Here is a 14,919-nt window from a genome sequence, read left to right as displayed (position 1 = left end):
CCTTGTACGTCCCGTGTCGACAGTGAGTTAGTTGTGACTGATAAGGTGCGTAAAGTGGACTTTGTCCTTGTACGTCCCGTGTCGACAGTGAGTTAGTTGTGACTGATAAGGTGCTCACACACTCGTGCGACATCCGACTTACAACAAGTGTACTTGGCTGGAAACTCGGCCCAGAACTGTAGTCAAAGCCGAGGAAAACAGCAGGTAATGGACATCAATGATGGCGCTGAGATTTGCTTCGCTTCACGTCATCGTGCAGTACAATGGGAGAGAAGACGGCTTTAGTGAATATAACTCGTACAGTAACGTCATTATTTTAGTTGAATGAACATGGAAGTAGTCGCTACGTGAGACTCGTGCGAGTTGATTTGGTGGTGGTCCCAACAGAATCACATTGTGTTCACAGATTAAGAGCGGCAACAGCCCCGCTTTCCATAAGTAAGTTGGTTACCATAAATTTGGATGCAAGCCGAAGATTGGGTAGGCTGTTTTCTTGAATATAGGTGTTCACCGTACACATAGTACAGGTACGGTAAGGCAAACGTCCAATCGTGCTCACACTTGACCACACTCAGTTCGAATTCTGCCCGCTAGACCGCACGGATACAATCCACACAGTAACCCACAACGTAAACTACAAGTCAGAGCTATGACGATTTCCGATGTCGTGCAGAGTGGCCTCTTCGAAGGAGGGAGCGACGACCAGCAGTTGATCCGCATCCCAATCCGCGCCGACGAGGAAAATAAAACCAAACGAAGACGCCGCGTCCAGTCCCGCCTGAGTGCACGTAGTCGCCAGTTGTGGACCACCGCCGAGCACGACCGCTTCCTCGAAGCGCTGGAGCTCTATCCGTCTGGGCCCTGGAAGGTCATCGCGGACCACATCGGCACAAGGACCGCGCGGCAAGCGATGACACACGCACAGAAGTATCGCGAGAAGATCGAGCGTCGGAAGCAGAAGCAGCGCAGCAGGAATGTCGATGGTATTCTCTTCAAGGCGGCGTCGAAAATTACAGCAGCTTCGGTTCAAGCTACATGCACGATGGATCCTGTAAATATACTGTCAGATGACGCCACGGAACATGCAGTGTTGATGGAGTTTGTAGAGAACTTCCAGCCAAGCGAGATTGATCATGTGAACCCCTTTCGTTCACCCCGGAAGGTTATTTCTTGCTGGGCGTTTGCTTCTTATGACTAATTGTAATGGAGCAACATTGTGGTTGTCGATTTACGTGTAACAGAGGAGGTCAGACCTCTGCAATGTGGCCTTAGCACGCACGATAAACCAATTGTAGCAGCTATTAGTCAGCAGCGAGTGGCACAAATCATGGCACACGTAACCGATTATCCTTTTGCGCCGATACGTAGAGCTGAACTTTCGGCCTCTGTGGTTTTGCCATTGACCAAGATGCAGCACTTACCATCGCGATTGCAGAACTGTGGTCCGTGTTACGCTTTCAATCGTTGCTGTTGGCCTTAAATGGCTTGTTGCTCGTCAGGCTAGCCCTTGTGTCTAGAAGAAAACACTGAAATCAGACGGCCTGTAGTCAAGGCGAACACTAACGTTTTGACATGTACTTCTTGGCAATATTTTATTTTATACGGTGAGCACCGATGACACTCAGGGCGAGCTCTGATTCTACCACACACGTCATACCCGGCGCTTACGGTTGAACTATAGAGGAACGAAGGGCAACAAGCCATTTAAGGCCAACAACAACGATTGAAAGCGTAACACGGACCACAGTTCTGCAATCGCGATGGTAAGTGCTGCATCTTGGTCAATGGCAAAACCACAGAGGCCGAAAGTTCAGCTCTACGTATCGGCGCAAAAGGATAATCGGTTACGTGTGCCATGATTTGTGCCACTCGCGCTGACTAATAGCTGCTACAATTGGTTTATCGTGCGTGCTAAGGCCACATTGCAGAGGTCTGACCTCCTCTGTTACACGTAAATCGACAACCACAATGTTGCTCCATTACAATTAGTCATAAGAAGCAAACGCCCAGCAAGAAATAACCTTCCGGGGTGAACGAAAGGGGTTCACATGATCAATCTCGCTTGGCTGGAAGTTCTCTACAAACTCCATCAACACTGCATGTTCCGTGGCGTCATCTGACAGCATATTTACAGGATCTATCGCGCATGTAGCTTGAACCGAAGCTGCGGTAATTTTCGACGACGCCTTGAAGAGAATACCATCGACATTCCTGCTGCGCTGCTTCTGCTTCCGACGCTCGATCTTCTCGCGATACTTCTGTGCGTGTGTCATCGCTTGCCGCGCGGTCCTTGTGCCGATGTGTCCGCGATGACCTTCCAGGGCCCAGACGGATAGAGCTCCAGCGCTTCGAGGAAGCGGTCGTGCTCGGCGGTGGTCCACAACTGGCGACTACGTGCACTCAGGCGGGACTGGACGCGGCGTCTTCGTTTGGTTTTATTTTCCTCGTCGGCGCGGATTGGGATGCGGATCAACTGCTGGTCGTCGCTCCCTCCTTCGAAGAGGCCACTCTGCACGACATCGGAAATCGTCATAGCTCTGACTTGTAGTTTACGTTGTGGGTTACTGTGTGGATTGTATCCGTGCGGTCTAGCGGGCAGAATTCGAACTGAGTGTGGTCAAGTGTGAGCACGATTGGACGTTTGCCTTACCGTACCTGTACTATGTGTACGGTGAACACCTATATTCAAGAAAACAGCCTACCCAATCTTCGGCTTGCATCCAAATTTATGGTAACCAACTTACTTATGGAAAGCGGGGCTGTTGCCGCTCTTAATCTGTGAACACAATGTGATTCTGTTGGGACCACCACCAAATCAACTCGCACGAGTCTCACGTAGCGACTACTTCCATGTTCATTCAACTAAAATAATGACGTTACTGTACGAGTTATATTCACTAAAGCCGTCTTCTCTCCCATTGTACTGCACGATGACGTGAAGCGAAGCAAATCTCAGCGCCATCATTGATGTTCATTACCTGTTGTTTTCCTCGGCTTTGACTACAATTCTGGGCTGAGTTTCCAGCCAAGTACCGAATTTGAGATTTCCTACATGATACCCCAGGAAGACTGAAGTTGTCACGTCGCACTTGTACGCGAGATGTACATGTGAAATGCACAAGAACAGTCCTCTGATAAATGCAAATTCTACGTTGTACGTGTATTAATGTAGTTTGGCTTCTTCCTCGTGCCTCAACCTCCGGCGGCGTGTAGCTCCCGCCCCCATTGCACGAGCATTGAAGTGAGCGGCTGCCCCGGCTCACATTGCTTTTCTATGAAGTCACGCTGCATAAACCACGAGTAAATCTGCCGCTTTTTCGCCCTCTGCTTCGCTACTGATAGCAACGGAAAGAACTTCTTAACAGTTGCGGGCATTGTGTTAGGCTCCTCATGGAAGGTGATGACTTCCAGCTTAAAGCGGTAAGACACCGCCACACGCAAGAACTTCTTGGGGGCCTTCCCGGTGCCGGACGTCCGCGTCCTGCCTTTACGCTGCACTGCTAAACATGATTAGCTAGTGAGGTGGTGTGCTTTAGGAGAAAGCCTGATGTAGGAAATCTCAAATTCGGTACAGTACAGCCGCAAGAGTAGTAATAGTAAAGGTTTCGCGTTCATTACGCTAGTTAAAAGAGTCGTCTGATTGAGCCTCCTGGTTAGTGTAGCGATCTCATACGTCGGATCTCTCTCTCTCTCTCTCTCTCTCTCTCTCTCTCTCTCTCTCTCTCTCTCTCTCTCTCTCTCTTCTGAGGGTGTGTAGACGATGAGTGACTGAATAAGTCGCCTTAATTCCTTCGGGTCTTGTTCGTGGCAGCGTAATAGGTAAAGATCAGCAGCTCGTGCGAAGTCGGTAGTTGACGGGAAGGGTTCGGAGGTCGGCATCGAGGACCACAGGAAGCGTGGTGCGTTGACGGCCGCGGAACTTGGGGGTTGGCTTGGCGCGAAGTAGGCTCCCATGCAACGGTAGGCGGGTAAGTCTGGTGTCGTTGTCGAGACAAGAGTGTGTGAGAATATTGGACTTTTGTCTTTGCTCTTCTCCAGTAATAATAAATCGAGGTCGATTTAATAAAACGAGGTCAATAAAAGGACCAATCGGTCCACTTAGGCCGGCTAATAAATCGAGCTGCATCGGAGCTAGCGATTGATCTCCTTGTGGATTTGATTATAACGAGGTCGCTCATGCTAGCGACTCCTTTTTATCGGTCGACCTCGATCTACGCCATAAAACAGGGCGATATTTTATCTGCAAAGCACAATACTTATTAGTCATTATTAATACTAAGTCACAGTCGACGCGAGACGTAAGGACAAAGTCCAGGTTACTAACAGTAGTGCGTTAAACCTCCGTGTATGTGCGCAGAGCCGCTCATAAAGTTCCCACAAGACGCCGTGCGAGACCACCGGTGGTGCCTACCACTACACTACATACCAAATAATTTAACAGTATTTTATACAATCTTACGGTGTAACAAATTACCTGCTACTACTAGTAGGTATTTTGTCCTGATCTTCACTCATCATACCTGCATAATATGAATGTCTAAAGGGAATCAAATACTGAAGGTTAAAAATACCGAATTCAGGTGCCCTTCGATTCGATAAGACAAGGTGTTTGTTATTCGCGTAGTAGTAGGACCATCGGTTGGGGGCGACTGGATGGACTAAATCCAGATAATATCAAAAAATTTCGTGCGTATTAATAGTATCCAGGCTTGCGTCTGACGAAGGCTTGATGACGAGAGCGGAAACTCGTAATTCAGGATACCGATTTCTGTGAACAGGTCATCCGCGCGAGTGAGTTTAAATGCTCGAGTTGATCCCAGTGGAATACTTGGCAATGTTTAGAAATAATGCACCCGAGACGTTGAGTGCGCACACAGCAAATGGAGACCGTGAGTGCCGATCCGATGCGGCACCTTAGCTGGTACATATACTAGCTTTCGCGTGCGCGTTATCAATAAGAGGGCTTGATGCACCCGTAGTAACCTGCCAGTGAGCGCAAGCTTAGTAGCGCCGAAACGGATGTACTGCATATAGCACTGTGTAATGTCATGCGGAGAGACCAATCACAATCAACTCGCCATTACAGTTAGCAGCAATAAGTTTCTTACTATTTTTTGTTTCCTTCTTGCGGTGAGGCTATAGCTGAAACGTTGGCATGAATTAATCCGTCCGAATATGATAGGATAGCTCTCTCGTTTGGCGGCTTGTACGTAAAAGTTCATGTTATCTTCGTGGAGAATCTATCTTGTCTTCCGGCACCTTTACCAACGAGCGCACGGCGACAATGTGGACACGCAGCTCGAGGCTGCACGTAATGGCACACTGACAGGTGTTCCATGCCCCGGAAGGAACACAGCCCCGATACAACGCCGGACCTGCTGTAAGCCGCCTTGTTTATATTGGGCACCACCACTCCCAGCACCTCAGTTAGCAAGTACTCGCCGTCCCGAATGCTGGCGCAACCTCAACATACTGAGGGTCGTTCTTAACGGAGCGGGTGTGCGGGTGTGCGGTAGTCGGGGTAGGCTGCGCAGCGGCTCTGTGCAGCAATCGGGACTACGTCGAGGGAATTTTCGATCACGGATTGGCAGGCCCCCTACGCCCTACGCGAGGGGCTGCCCAGATTCAGACTCTCCATCCAAATGGAACGCCCTCGAGAGTTGCTGCGCACCATTGTCCAGTCCAGCGAGAGCTCCTCTGACTTGCTCTCGGGTCCCAGCGCTGACGACGTGTCTACCTCCGACACCCAGGACACGACCATCGCATGCACCTTCCGTCCTCTAGCTCAAGAAGACGCGTTGTCTGGCTGTAGTGGCGGCAGTCATTCTCCCCGCCTAGCGCAGTATGCGAACAGCGAATCCACGCTCCCCCCACCAGCGCGACACGAGTATCACCAGGCAGAGGAGGAGAAGTGTGAGGATGTCGTCGAAAGCAGTGAACGCGCTGATGCCCTGCTCGCTGGCCATGATTTTGTGTGGCTAATGTGGCCAATAGTGCAAATGTCGAGGTAAGATCCGCCAGCTAGCCGTCGCAGTGTACAGCGCAAAACTACCTCGGCATAAATCGGAGCTTCGCCAGTGCGAACCGTCGACATGAGCGCATCTACCTGCAGATCTGGGCGCAGCAACTCCAACAGATGATCAAAATCACCGTCATCCATCCGATAATTCCTCTCAAACGAGCTTCGCCGCCGAAGGACTGCTACGTGGTCGCTCCAAATGATCCGCTGCTGACGGAAATAATCTTCTCTAATGGCAAGCGCCTGCGTCGCTGCAGCGACACACACGGCAATGTCATTCATCTCTTCATCACTGGACGAACTACTCCATTCCTCGTCGTCCGAATCCACTAGCTGAGGGAACATACGTAGTATCTGCCACAGGGGGTTCGGGGCGTTTAGTGAATGCGACAATTTTTTGGACATAGGTACAGTTTGGTACAGCGGCCTACCGCCCAACACTCCGTCATTCTTAACGACGACGCGCAGAGTGGTACTTTTTACGCCCCACCGCCCTCCCAGCCTACCGCCCCGTTAAGTAGAGCTGTCGAAGTTTAGCGAAAAACCTACTTAGCCTCCATGCCCCTTGGCAGGTTTCTAAACCTCCAAAAACGTGATCGTTAACGTCTTGTCGTGTGTGGTCCACATCGCCTGAGCTGGAGATGACGGAGAACAACCATCCGAAGTAAAGGACGACGCTGCTGAGCGAGCAGATGCCACCGAGCGGCGCTAGCGACAGCGACGAGAACCAGTATGTCGACAGACTGCGCCCACGGGCATAGAACTGCTGTGCTGCTACAACATTCACTCTCGCTCCACACAAGTAACCTGCTGACGCCGGCACTAGGCAACCCGCTACACCAGGACTTTGTCGAGCTCCGCGGCCTCAGACCGCCTCATAGGCGGCAAGTGCGTCGTAGAACAGCGCTCGACGCACTCCAACAAGGAGTCCAAGAAAAGGAGGGCCACGGAAGAGAAGGATGTGATCGCTGAACGGTCAAAGTGGCCAAGGAAGTATGGCTACCTCGGAGGATACCACGGACACGACCGAGGAGATGCCGTCCACGAGCGAGATGACGAGTGAGATGATTGAGATTGTGGATGATACGGGGTTGACGTAGGACACGAAGCCCAAGTCGATGAAGCACCGCAATCCGAAGCGCAAACCAACTGCGGGCACGACCGAGACGACCGAGGAGGAGACCACGGAAGTGACCACCGAGACGGTCGAGACGGTTGAGACGACCGACGTCAAGCCCGAGGAGATGACGGGAGTGACGACCGAGACAACCGATGAGGTGCCGTCCACGAGCGAGGTGACTGCTAAGACGACGGAGACGGAGACGACTGGTAGAGACTGCATTGACGTAGGACAAGAAGCCCAAGTTTAACAAACAGCTGATTGATCACACCAACGATCCTGAAACAGAGTAAGGTAGTTGCAGTGACGAAGAATCAAACACAATTACTTCAGTAGATGCAAATTTTTCGTTTTCTGCTGAATACGATTGAATTTAACGCTTACTTGCCCAGCCTGCGTGAGTTTTCTGCGATGAAGACAAGATCCCGAACTAGCTCTGGTGCCAAATAGCTTCGTTTCGCGGTTGTGATGTTTCCGCTAGTAGAGAACGCTCTCTCCGAAGGTACACTTGTTGCTACTGCTCCGAGCCACTTCCTTGCAAGCCTAGCGATGTTCGGGTACGTTGATTTGTTGGTACGCCACCATGCAAGTGTGTCGAACTTGTCCCGGTCTTTTTGTGATATCACTATAGTTTTAGCAGCAGCGAGATACTTGCCAAATTCTTCACTGCATGCCTGCTCTGTTCGTGATGCGGCACAGGGCTGAAGGGGTCCAAACATTGCGTCGCCAATATAGTCTGGGGCTCTGTAGAAAATTACTGGGTATGCGGGGGTGTCGACGGAGTAACATTTGCGAGCTCAGCGACAGCTTTCATAAACTTTTCATCAGTTTGAAGTCGTTCATGTGGCCTCACGTGATTCATTGTCTTCGCTACGCGGGGATCCAGGTACGCAATCCAGGTCAAATCGGTGTTCTTTAGCTTACCAAATCGACTTTGAAACACGCGAAGAATAGTGGCTTGCACATCCGTCATCAACACTCGTACTTCATCGACATAAGCTTCGCGTCTAGCGCCATTTAGTTTGCCGTCCAAGAGATGCTTGTTCTGAAGAACAGTTTCAACACCAGTAATAGCAGACATGACAAGCGGTAGACTAGGATAACGTTGAGCACCTAGCATTGTCGACACTCTTGCAAACTGCCTCAGAAGGAGGCACATGCAGTCAATTACCAGCCAATCCTTATGCTTTGGCTTCGAAATCTTGTTGCGCATATCTTTAAACTCCACGTGCCCGTCTGCAGAATGCAAGTGTTGAAAAAAATCCATCTAATGCTCCTTGAAGCTTTAGGCATCGCTCCAACATGTCGTAGCAGCTATTCCAGCGTGTTGTACAGTCGACAATCATGTTAACTGCAACAGAGTTGCTGTCACTTTTTTCTGAATCTCAATGAGACGGTTGCGTGCTTTCGCTGACCTTCTGAAGTACACAGACAACGATCGAAATGATTGAACGATTTCGCGCATAGTCTCCATGGCGTTTTTCTCCAGACCAACGAGTGCTTCATCTGCAAACTCTAGAACTTCGTCAATTGCGAGGTCTCTAAGTCGCTCCATGTCACTTCTCTCATTTTCATCAAGGTCATCGTCGCCCTCATATTCAATGGTAGTTGAGCCTTCCTCGTCGTCAACAAGCGATGCCCACGCTGGACGTTCTGTCTCGGATGACTTATTCTTCGATAGTGCCCCAGACACTACAAAGTGCAGCTCGTGTGCGATGCACGGTGTATTTTCAAAGTTTAATAGCTCGGCAGTACCTACAATATTGCTTCCTAAATCGTGAACGAATCGTGTGCATTCATTCCGGTTCAGATTCCACAAACCGATCATCGCCGTCAGTTTTGCTGCGATTACCCCACCGGTATGAATCCCAGGGATCTCCGTCACCTCCAGTGTCCAATTGCGAAGCTCAAATTCTTCTGTCACATAATGAATCGTGAAGGAGATATTGCTGTGAGCCGTTCGAGCCGTCCAGATATCACTAGTGATTGAGAAACAGAAACATGATGCTTCAATGTCATGGCGAGCTGTGATTCTGAGATCACCAGCAAAACGCACGATATAGCCTCGCAATTGATTCCGTTTAGGGATATCCACGCAGGCACGGCCAAGCTCAAGAGTAACGTAGGAAACAAACTTCAAAAATCCCTCGTCTTCAACTATGACAAGCGGCCGGATATGCGCTGCAATCCATTGCGCAAGCAGCATATTCACACGTTCCTGCTGCGCTGGGGTGATACTTCGAACATCTGTCACGGCTGCTAATCCCCGGGTGACTGTGCGTGGCAAGAGTTCCGTGTTTTCATGTTGTTTCTGTTCATACTCGACCATCTCGGCACGGTGAATTTCGACATGTGCGCAGAAACCTTGTGGTTTGAGGGTGCATAGTATATCGACACCATACACTTCTTGCAAAAAGCGAACGCAGCATCGCGATTTTGAGCTTCTGAATCGGCCATGTCCCAATGATCTGGATGAAGAAACAAAGTGACAAACTGCCACAGTACTAGCTTGTGTTGACGTTGAGCAGTAAACAGTCGAGGTGGATTTACCGTGAAGTGTAATCCAGGTGCGCACAAGTCACAATAAGTTGCAGCTAGCTGTGATCTTGGGTCACGATGAGGAGGAGGGCCACTCAGGTTTGTGTTCGTATCAGAATTGGCGTCATAACTTGATGCGGGGCCGTCATGTGATTGGAACTCCACAATTCTGCGCTGACGGCGCGTATTTGTGCGGATGTCACCACTTGAGCGCTGAATCTTACGCGGTCGAGCTGGTGCAGACTTTGGGCTGGATGTTGTCCCTCTGCTCGATCGTTGGAAAGATTTCGGGGTCCTTGTAGCTTGGGATGGGTGTTCGCCGAGAGTCCGGGGCGGCGTCTTGGACGCGCTGCGGAGCTGGTATCGGCTGGCCGACTGCTCACGCAACGGAGTCTCGAATTTGTAATTCAATCGAGTCTGATCGTTTGAATAACGACCACGACTAGGTGTAACGGGGTTACACGCACAAGTGGCTACAAACCACTTGTGAATTTAACAGATAGGTTATCTGTTAAAAGTTTTAGATACTTCCTCGTCTTGGTGTAAGACACACCAATGGATACATTGAAGTGGGCCACCACAATGGATGGTCCACACATACCCAAAGATCCTATTGGTAGAAAGCAGCATCTTTCTACCAATCAGAGACATGCATATTAGCGGGGCTCTGACAGCCAGCCGCTGCCAACCCTTTCATAGATGATAGACAGTTTTTAGCAGATTTTAGAGGAAGATCAATTTACAAGCAATACAGTTCTCATTTTACCTTAAACTAGCTACTTGGAGTCTTGTCTAAGTTAACTTATATTTGTGTACTCAAATATAATTAACCTAAGTAATTACTAAGTACTTACGCTTCCTCATACACGTTGCGCAACGTGTAATCGAAAGTAGTGAGTCAAGTTAGACCCACTACACCTGGTAGCACTTAGTAGTCCGTCCAACGACCGACTGCTTGACGTTCGTACGCGGTGTACGAACGCGGAGCCGAGAACCACATGAGCACGGAGGTGCCCATGGAGAGCTCCAACACGCCTGCAACACATGTTGCACGCGCAGACTGCCCCCACCTGTCTGACCCAGAGTGGAGGCCCTCCAACGACTGTCCACAGTCATTGGAGAAGCGGCGATAGCCACGATGCTGCGTACGCTATCGCCGACGGAGCAACATGGTGTTGCTCTGGGGTTCATCATGAAGGAGCAGCGTGACGCTGCTTCCTCAGTGACGGCGTCGTCAGGGACGACACCGCGTGCTCAACCATTAAAGTTGAGCGTAAGCAATTACGTGGGAAGAGAGGGCGAGCCTCTCCTCCGATGGCTTGTCGAGCTCGACACAGCCATAGCGGCTCGACGCATCGTCGACCCGCTGTCGAAGGTCGCGTTCGCCATGTCCTGCCTTGGCGGACGCGCAAGGAGTTGGGCGTATGGACGCCGACTCTCCGATCCTACGTGCTTCAGCACGTACGAAGTGTTCAAAGAGGAGCTCAAACAAGCGTTTGAGCCCCCGCAAAACGAGTTCCGGTCGAGGGCGGAGTTCCTCGACCTTCAGCAGGGTAAGCATGACGTCCATGCTTACGCGCAGCGCGCACGATACTTGGTATCAAATATCGTGACTAACCCGATTGACGAGGCGACCCAGGTCGTCACGTTCATGAAAGGACTTAGAGATGGGCCCGTGAAGACCTATCTCTTCCGAGAGTACCCGAGTACTCTCGAAGCTGCGATTACTCTTGCCATGCAAGAAGAATTTAGACAGCGGCAGGCTAAACTGCATGTGAACGTGCCGAGGCCGCAACCGCGCCCGGTAGCGAGACCGGGAGGTCCGGAGCCAATGGACCTCTCGAACGCAACAACTGCTGGTTACCAGCAGCAGGGAGGTAACGTGCGATGCTTCCGTTGCGGAAGGATCGGTCACTTTGCACGGGAGTGCACAGCTCCCATGCCCCCTGGAGGTGGCCGTCGTGGCGATGTTAGGCATCGCCGCGGACCAACAAAAAAACGCGAACATCCAGTAGGCGCGGGGCACCCTACTGGTAATGCAGTCGCGCGTGCCGACATCGGGCACGCGACACTGAGGACTGCAGCCCCCAGTGAGACCAGCTCTCACTGCAAGAAACAAGATGACAGGCCGAACCTAGTCATCTTGAAGGTTTACTCGAAGAGAGCGAGTGACTCTGTTCGAGCTTTGGTAGATTCAGGCGCGTCGAACAACTTTGTTCCACTACGAAGCCTGTCGAGACTTGACTTCGAGGAGGTAGATACACCCCGAAGTCTTCTGGAGGTACGACTGGCAACAGGTGCCATCGTGAAGACTGAGAAGCGCGTCGTGAACGTGCGCTTCTCGTACAAACAACGAGTGTTTGTCGAACACGTTATCGTCCTGGATCTGGACGATAAGTTCGACGTAGTAGTGGGCATGCCGTGCAAACCACGGAATGATCCGGTAATTGACTGGAAGAAGCGCACGAGCGTGCGCTTCGGTCGCAACTGCGGAACAGAGAGCGATGGCCCTGTTACCGCAGCGCACGCACCAGCAGGTGCGCGCGGCTTACCAGTCGAGACAGCGCTTAATGCTGCTGTCCTGGAGTGCCCAAGAAGTGCGCGAGGGCGCGCACACGTGAGACCAACGTCGGCAATGCTGCCGACGTCAGAAGAAAAAGATGTACTGGTTCCAGGAACCAATACCCACGTTCAAGCGTGTAAGGGACAGTCCCTGACCCGAAAATGTCAGGTCGACAACGACGCGTCAGCTCCCAGAGTCGACACCCCCCCGGTGATGAGGGGCTCCGCCAATGAATGGCGTCGAGGTGACGTAGGCGTGTCAACTCCGGGAGTTGACGCTACAAACAGTGCGGACGGTTGCAAACGTACCGCACTGACGCAATTTGCATGCTGTCGTGCAGCCGGGCTGCACGCCGAAGCGCCATGCGATCAAGCCGGGCTTGATATCGCGCGCCGCAGACAGGGTCTGCCGGCGAAGAGACACATTTCCGTGCAGCCGGGTTGCACGAAGGAAAATGCGGTCAAGCCGGGCTTGATACCGCGCGCCCGCGGACAGGGTCCGCCGGCGAACAACTGTCCACGGCCGGGCCTGGACCAGAAGAACAACTGTGTGGAGCCGGGCTCCGCACAACAAGAAGACGGCGCAAGCGGAGAACGCTGCGCAAGTCTCGGTCTGGGACCGAGACGCAACAAGAGCAGTCTGCTGGGCAGACTGAGGCGGTGACGCCGGGCGTTGAGACGCTGAACGTCTTGCCGCGTACCGATACTGGATTCCAGTATCGTGGGATGGAACTCGCTAATCCTCCGACGACGGTGTCGGAGTTGACTTCGCTTCCAGTCATGAGCTGGAAGCGCTTCACGCGCGACTTGCACGATGGACGCATCGAACAAGTCTGCGTTCTTTCGGACAGCGAAAGAACGGCGAGCGAGAGCGAAGAGCTGAGGCAGCTCTTCATGGGAAGTACCACTGAGAGTGAAGACACTCTCAGTGCGAAGACGATTCGAGAGCGCTTCGAGGAACAAGGTTGGGACTCGCTGAAGTCGAGTCCCTATTACGAATTGTTGAGGGAGTGCAAAGACGTACTCCCGGAAGAGATTCCTGCGGAGCTTCCGCAGGATAAGGGCATTCAGCACGAGATTGATCTCGTGCCGGGCACGAAGTACTGTGTCACGCGGCAGTGGCCACTGCCGCGAGAGCAAGTGAAAGCGATCGACGACTTCTTTGAAAGTCGTCGTAAAGCAGGACAAGTGCGGGAATCAAAGTCCCCGCACAGTGCTCCGACGTTCTGTGTCACGAAGCCACAGGGCGGATGGCGCATCGTTCATGCCTACAACAAGCTGAACGATGCGACGGTACCGGCGCAGACGCCGATACCACGAAAAGATGTTATCATCGATTCGATGGCCGGGAGCACCGTTTACAGTGCTCTCGACTTGCGAGATGGATTCTACCAAATCCTAATGCGTGAGAGCGATATCCCTCTCACGGCAGTGAGCACGCCAAGCGGCATGCTCTGGGAATGGCTAGTAATGCCACAGGGGCTTAAGAATGCCACTGCGACTTTCAACAGGTGCGTAACGCACTTGTTGCGCTCGGTGCGCGACTTCGCACCGAGCTACTTCGATGATGTATTCATCCACAGCCGGGCTGTGGACGAAAAGACCGACATTGAGATGCACAGGGTGCATCTCCGGAAGCTACTTGAGCTTATGCGAAAGCATAAGCTCTACGCGAACCTGAAGAAGTGCATCTTCGGGGCGAGCGAGATATCCGTCCTCGGGTGTCTCGTAGGGAAGAATGGTGTTCGCCCTGACCCGGAAAAGGTCAGAATGATCAATGAATGGCCAACGCCTTCAAGTGTCAAGGAACTGAGGCAGTTCCTTGGCTTGGCCACGTACTTGTGCAAGTACGTGGAGGATTATGCGGGCAAGATCCGCCCGCTGTCACAACTTCTTAAGAAAGAAGCTGTGTGGAATTGGACACCCGATTGCCAAAAGGCATTCGATGCAGTCAAGCGGGGCTTGACTGAGGCACCGATCTTGGCAGTAGCCGACCAAGATCGTCCATTTCACGTCGTATGTGACGCATCCGACTTTGCAATCGGATGCGCGTTGATGCAGCACGATCACGAGGGCCGTGATCGTGTCGTCTACTACCAATCGCGTCAGCTGAAGCCAGCTGAGCGCAATTATCCGGTGCATGACAAGGAACTCCTTGCCATGAAATATGCACTCGCAAAGTTCCGAGTGTATTTGCTTGGGAGTAGACCATTTGTGGTCTACACTGACCATGCATCACTGCGCACCGCAGTGAAGTCGCCACACATATCACAAAGAATGGCGAGATGGCTCTCATTCTTTGCGGAGTATAACTTCCGGGTCGAATACAAACCCGGAAGATTGAACGTGGTGGCCGACGCGTTATCACGCCGGCCGGACTATGCAGAAGCTGTTGACGTCAATGCCATTGGCGCCATGCGATCGAGCAAACCCACATCATCTCTGTTGGATGATGTGAAGGCCGCGTACGCCCACGACGCGGACGCGAAACTCTTGCTGGCCTATGGCACAGCGCCTTCTGACAAGTCCCGTCAGAAGCTGCCCAAGCACCTTCGAGCGCGTGCACACCGCTTTCGTGTGCACGACGGACTGCTACTTTACAACGCAGTCGACGACAACGCGGATCGCGTTGTCGTGCCAAATGACCATGACCTGCGACTCAGGATCATGTACGAGTATC

At 51.9% G+C, this 14,919-nt stretch overlaps 1 protein-coding gene across 1 annotated transcript; it reads left to right on the top strand.

The window, feature by feature from the left end:
- Nucleotides 1-649: 649 nt before the first annotated feature.
- Nucleotides 650-7,389, top strand: IUM83_13131 (myb domain-contaning protein; the record flags this gene model as incomplete). The annotated part of the gene is made up of 2 exons (XM_067937790.1): nucleotides 650-1,024; nucleotides 7,120-7,389. The coding sequence occupies 2 exons, from the start codon at nucleotides 650-652 to the stop codon at nucleotides 7,387-7,389; spliced, it is 645 nt and encodes a 214-aa protein (XP_067795861.1).
- Nucleotides 7,390-14,919: the final 7,530 nt, after the last annotated feature.

This window comes from Phytophthora cinnamomi (genome assembly GCF_018691715.1).
Source record: "Phytophthora cinnamomi strain GKB4 chromosome Unknown Contig19, whole genome shotgun sequence".
In the NCBI taxonomy this organism is placed as follows: domain Eukaryota; phylum Oomycota; class Peronosporomycetes; order Peronosporales; family Peronosporaceae; genus Phytophthora; species Phytophthora cinnamomi.
Note: the sequence above shows the minus strand (reverse complement) of the source record. Positions and strands in the feature narration are given on the sequence as shown.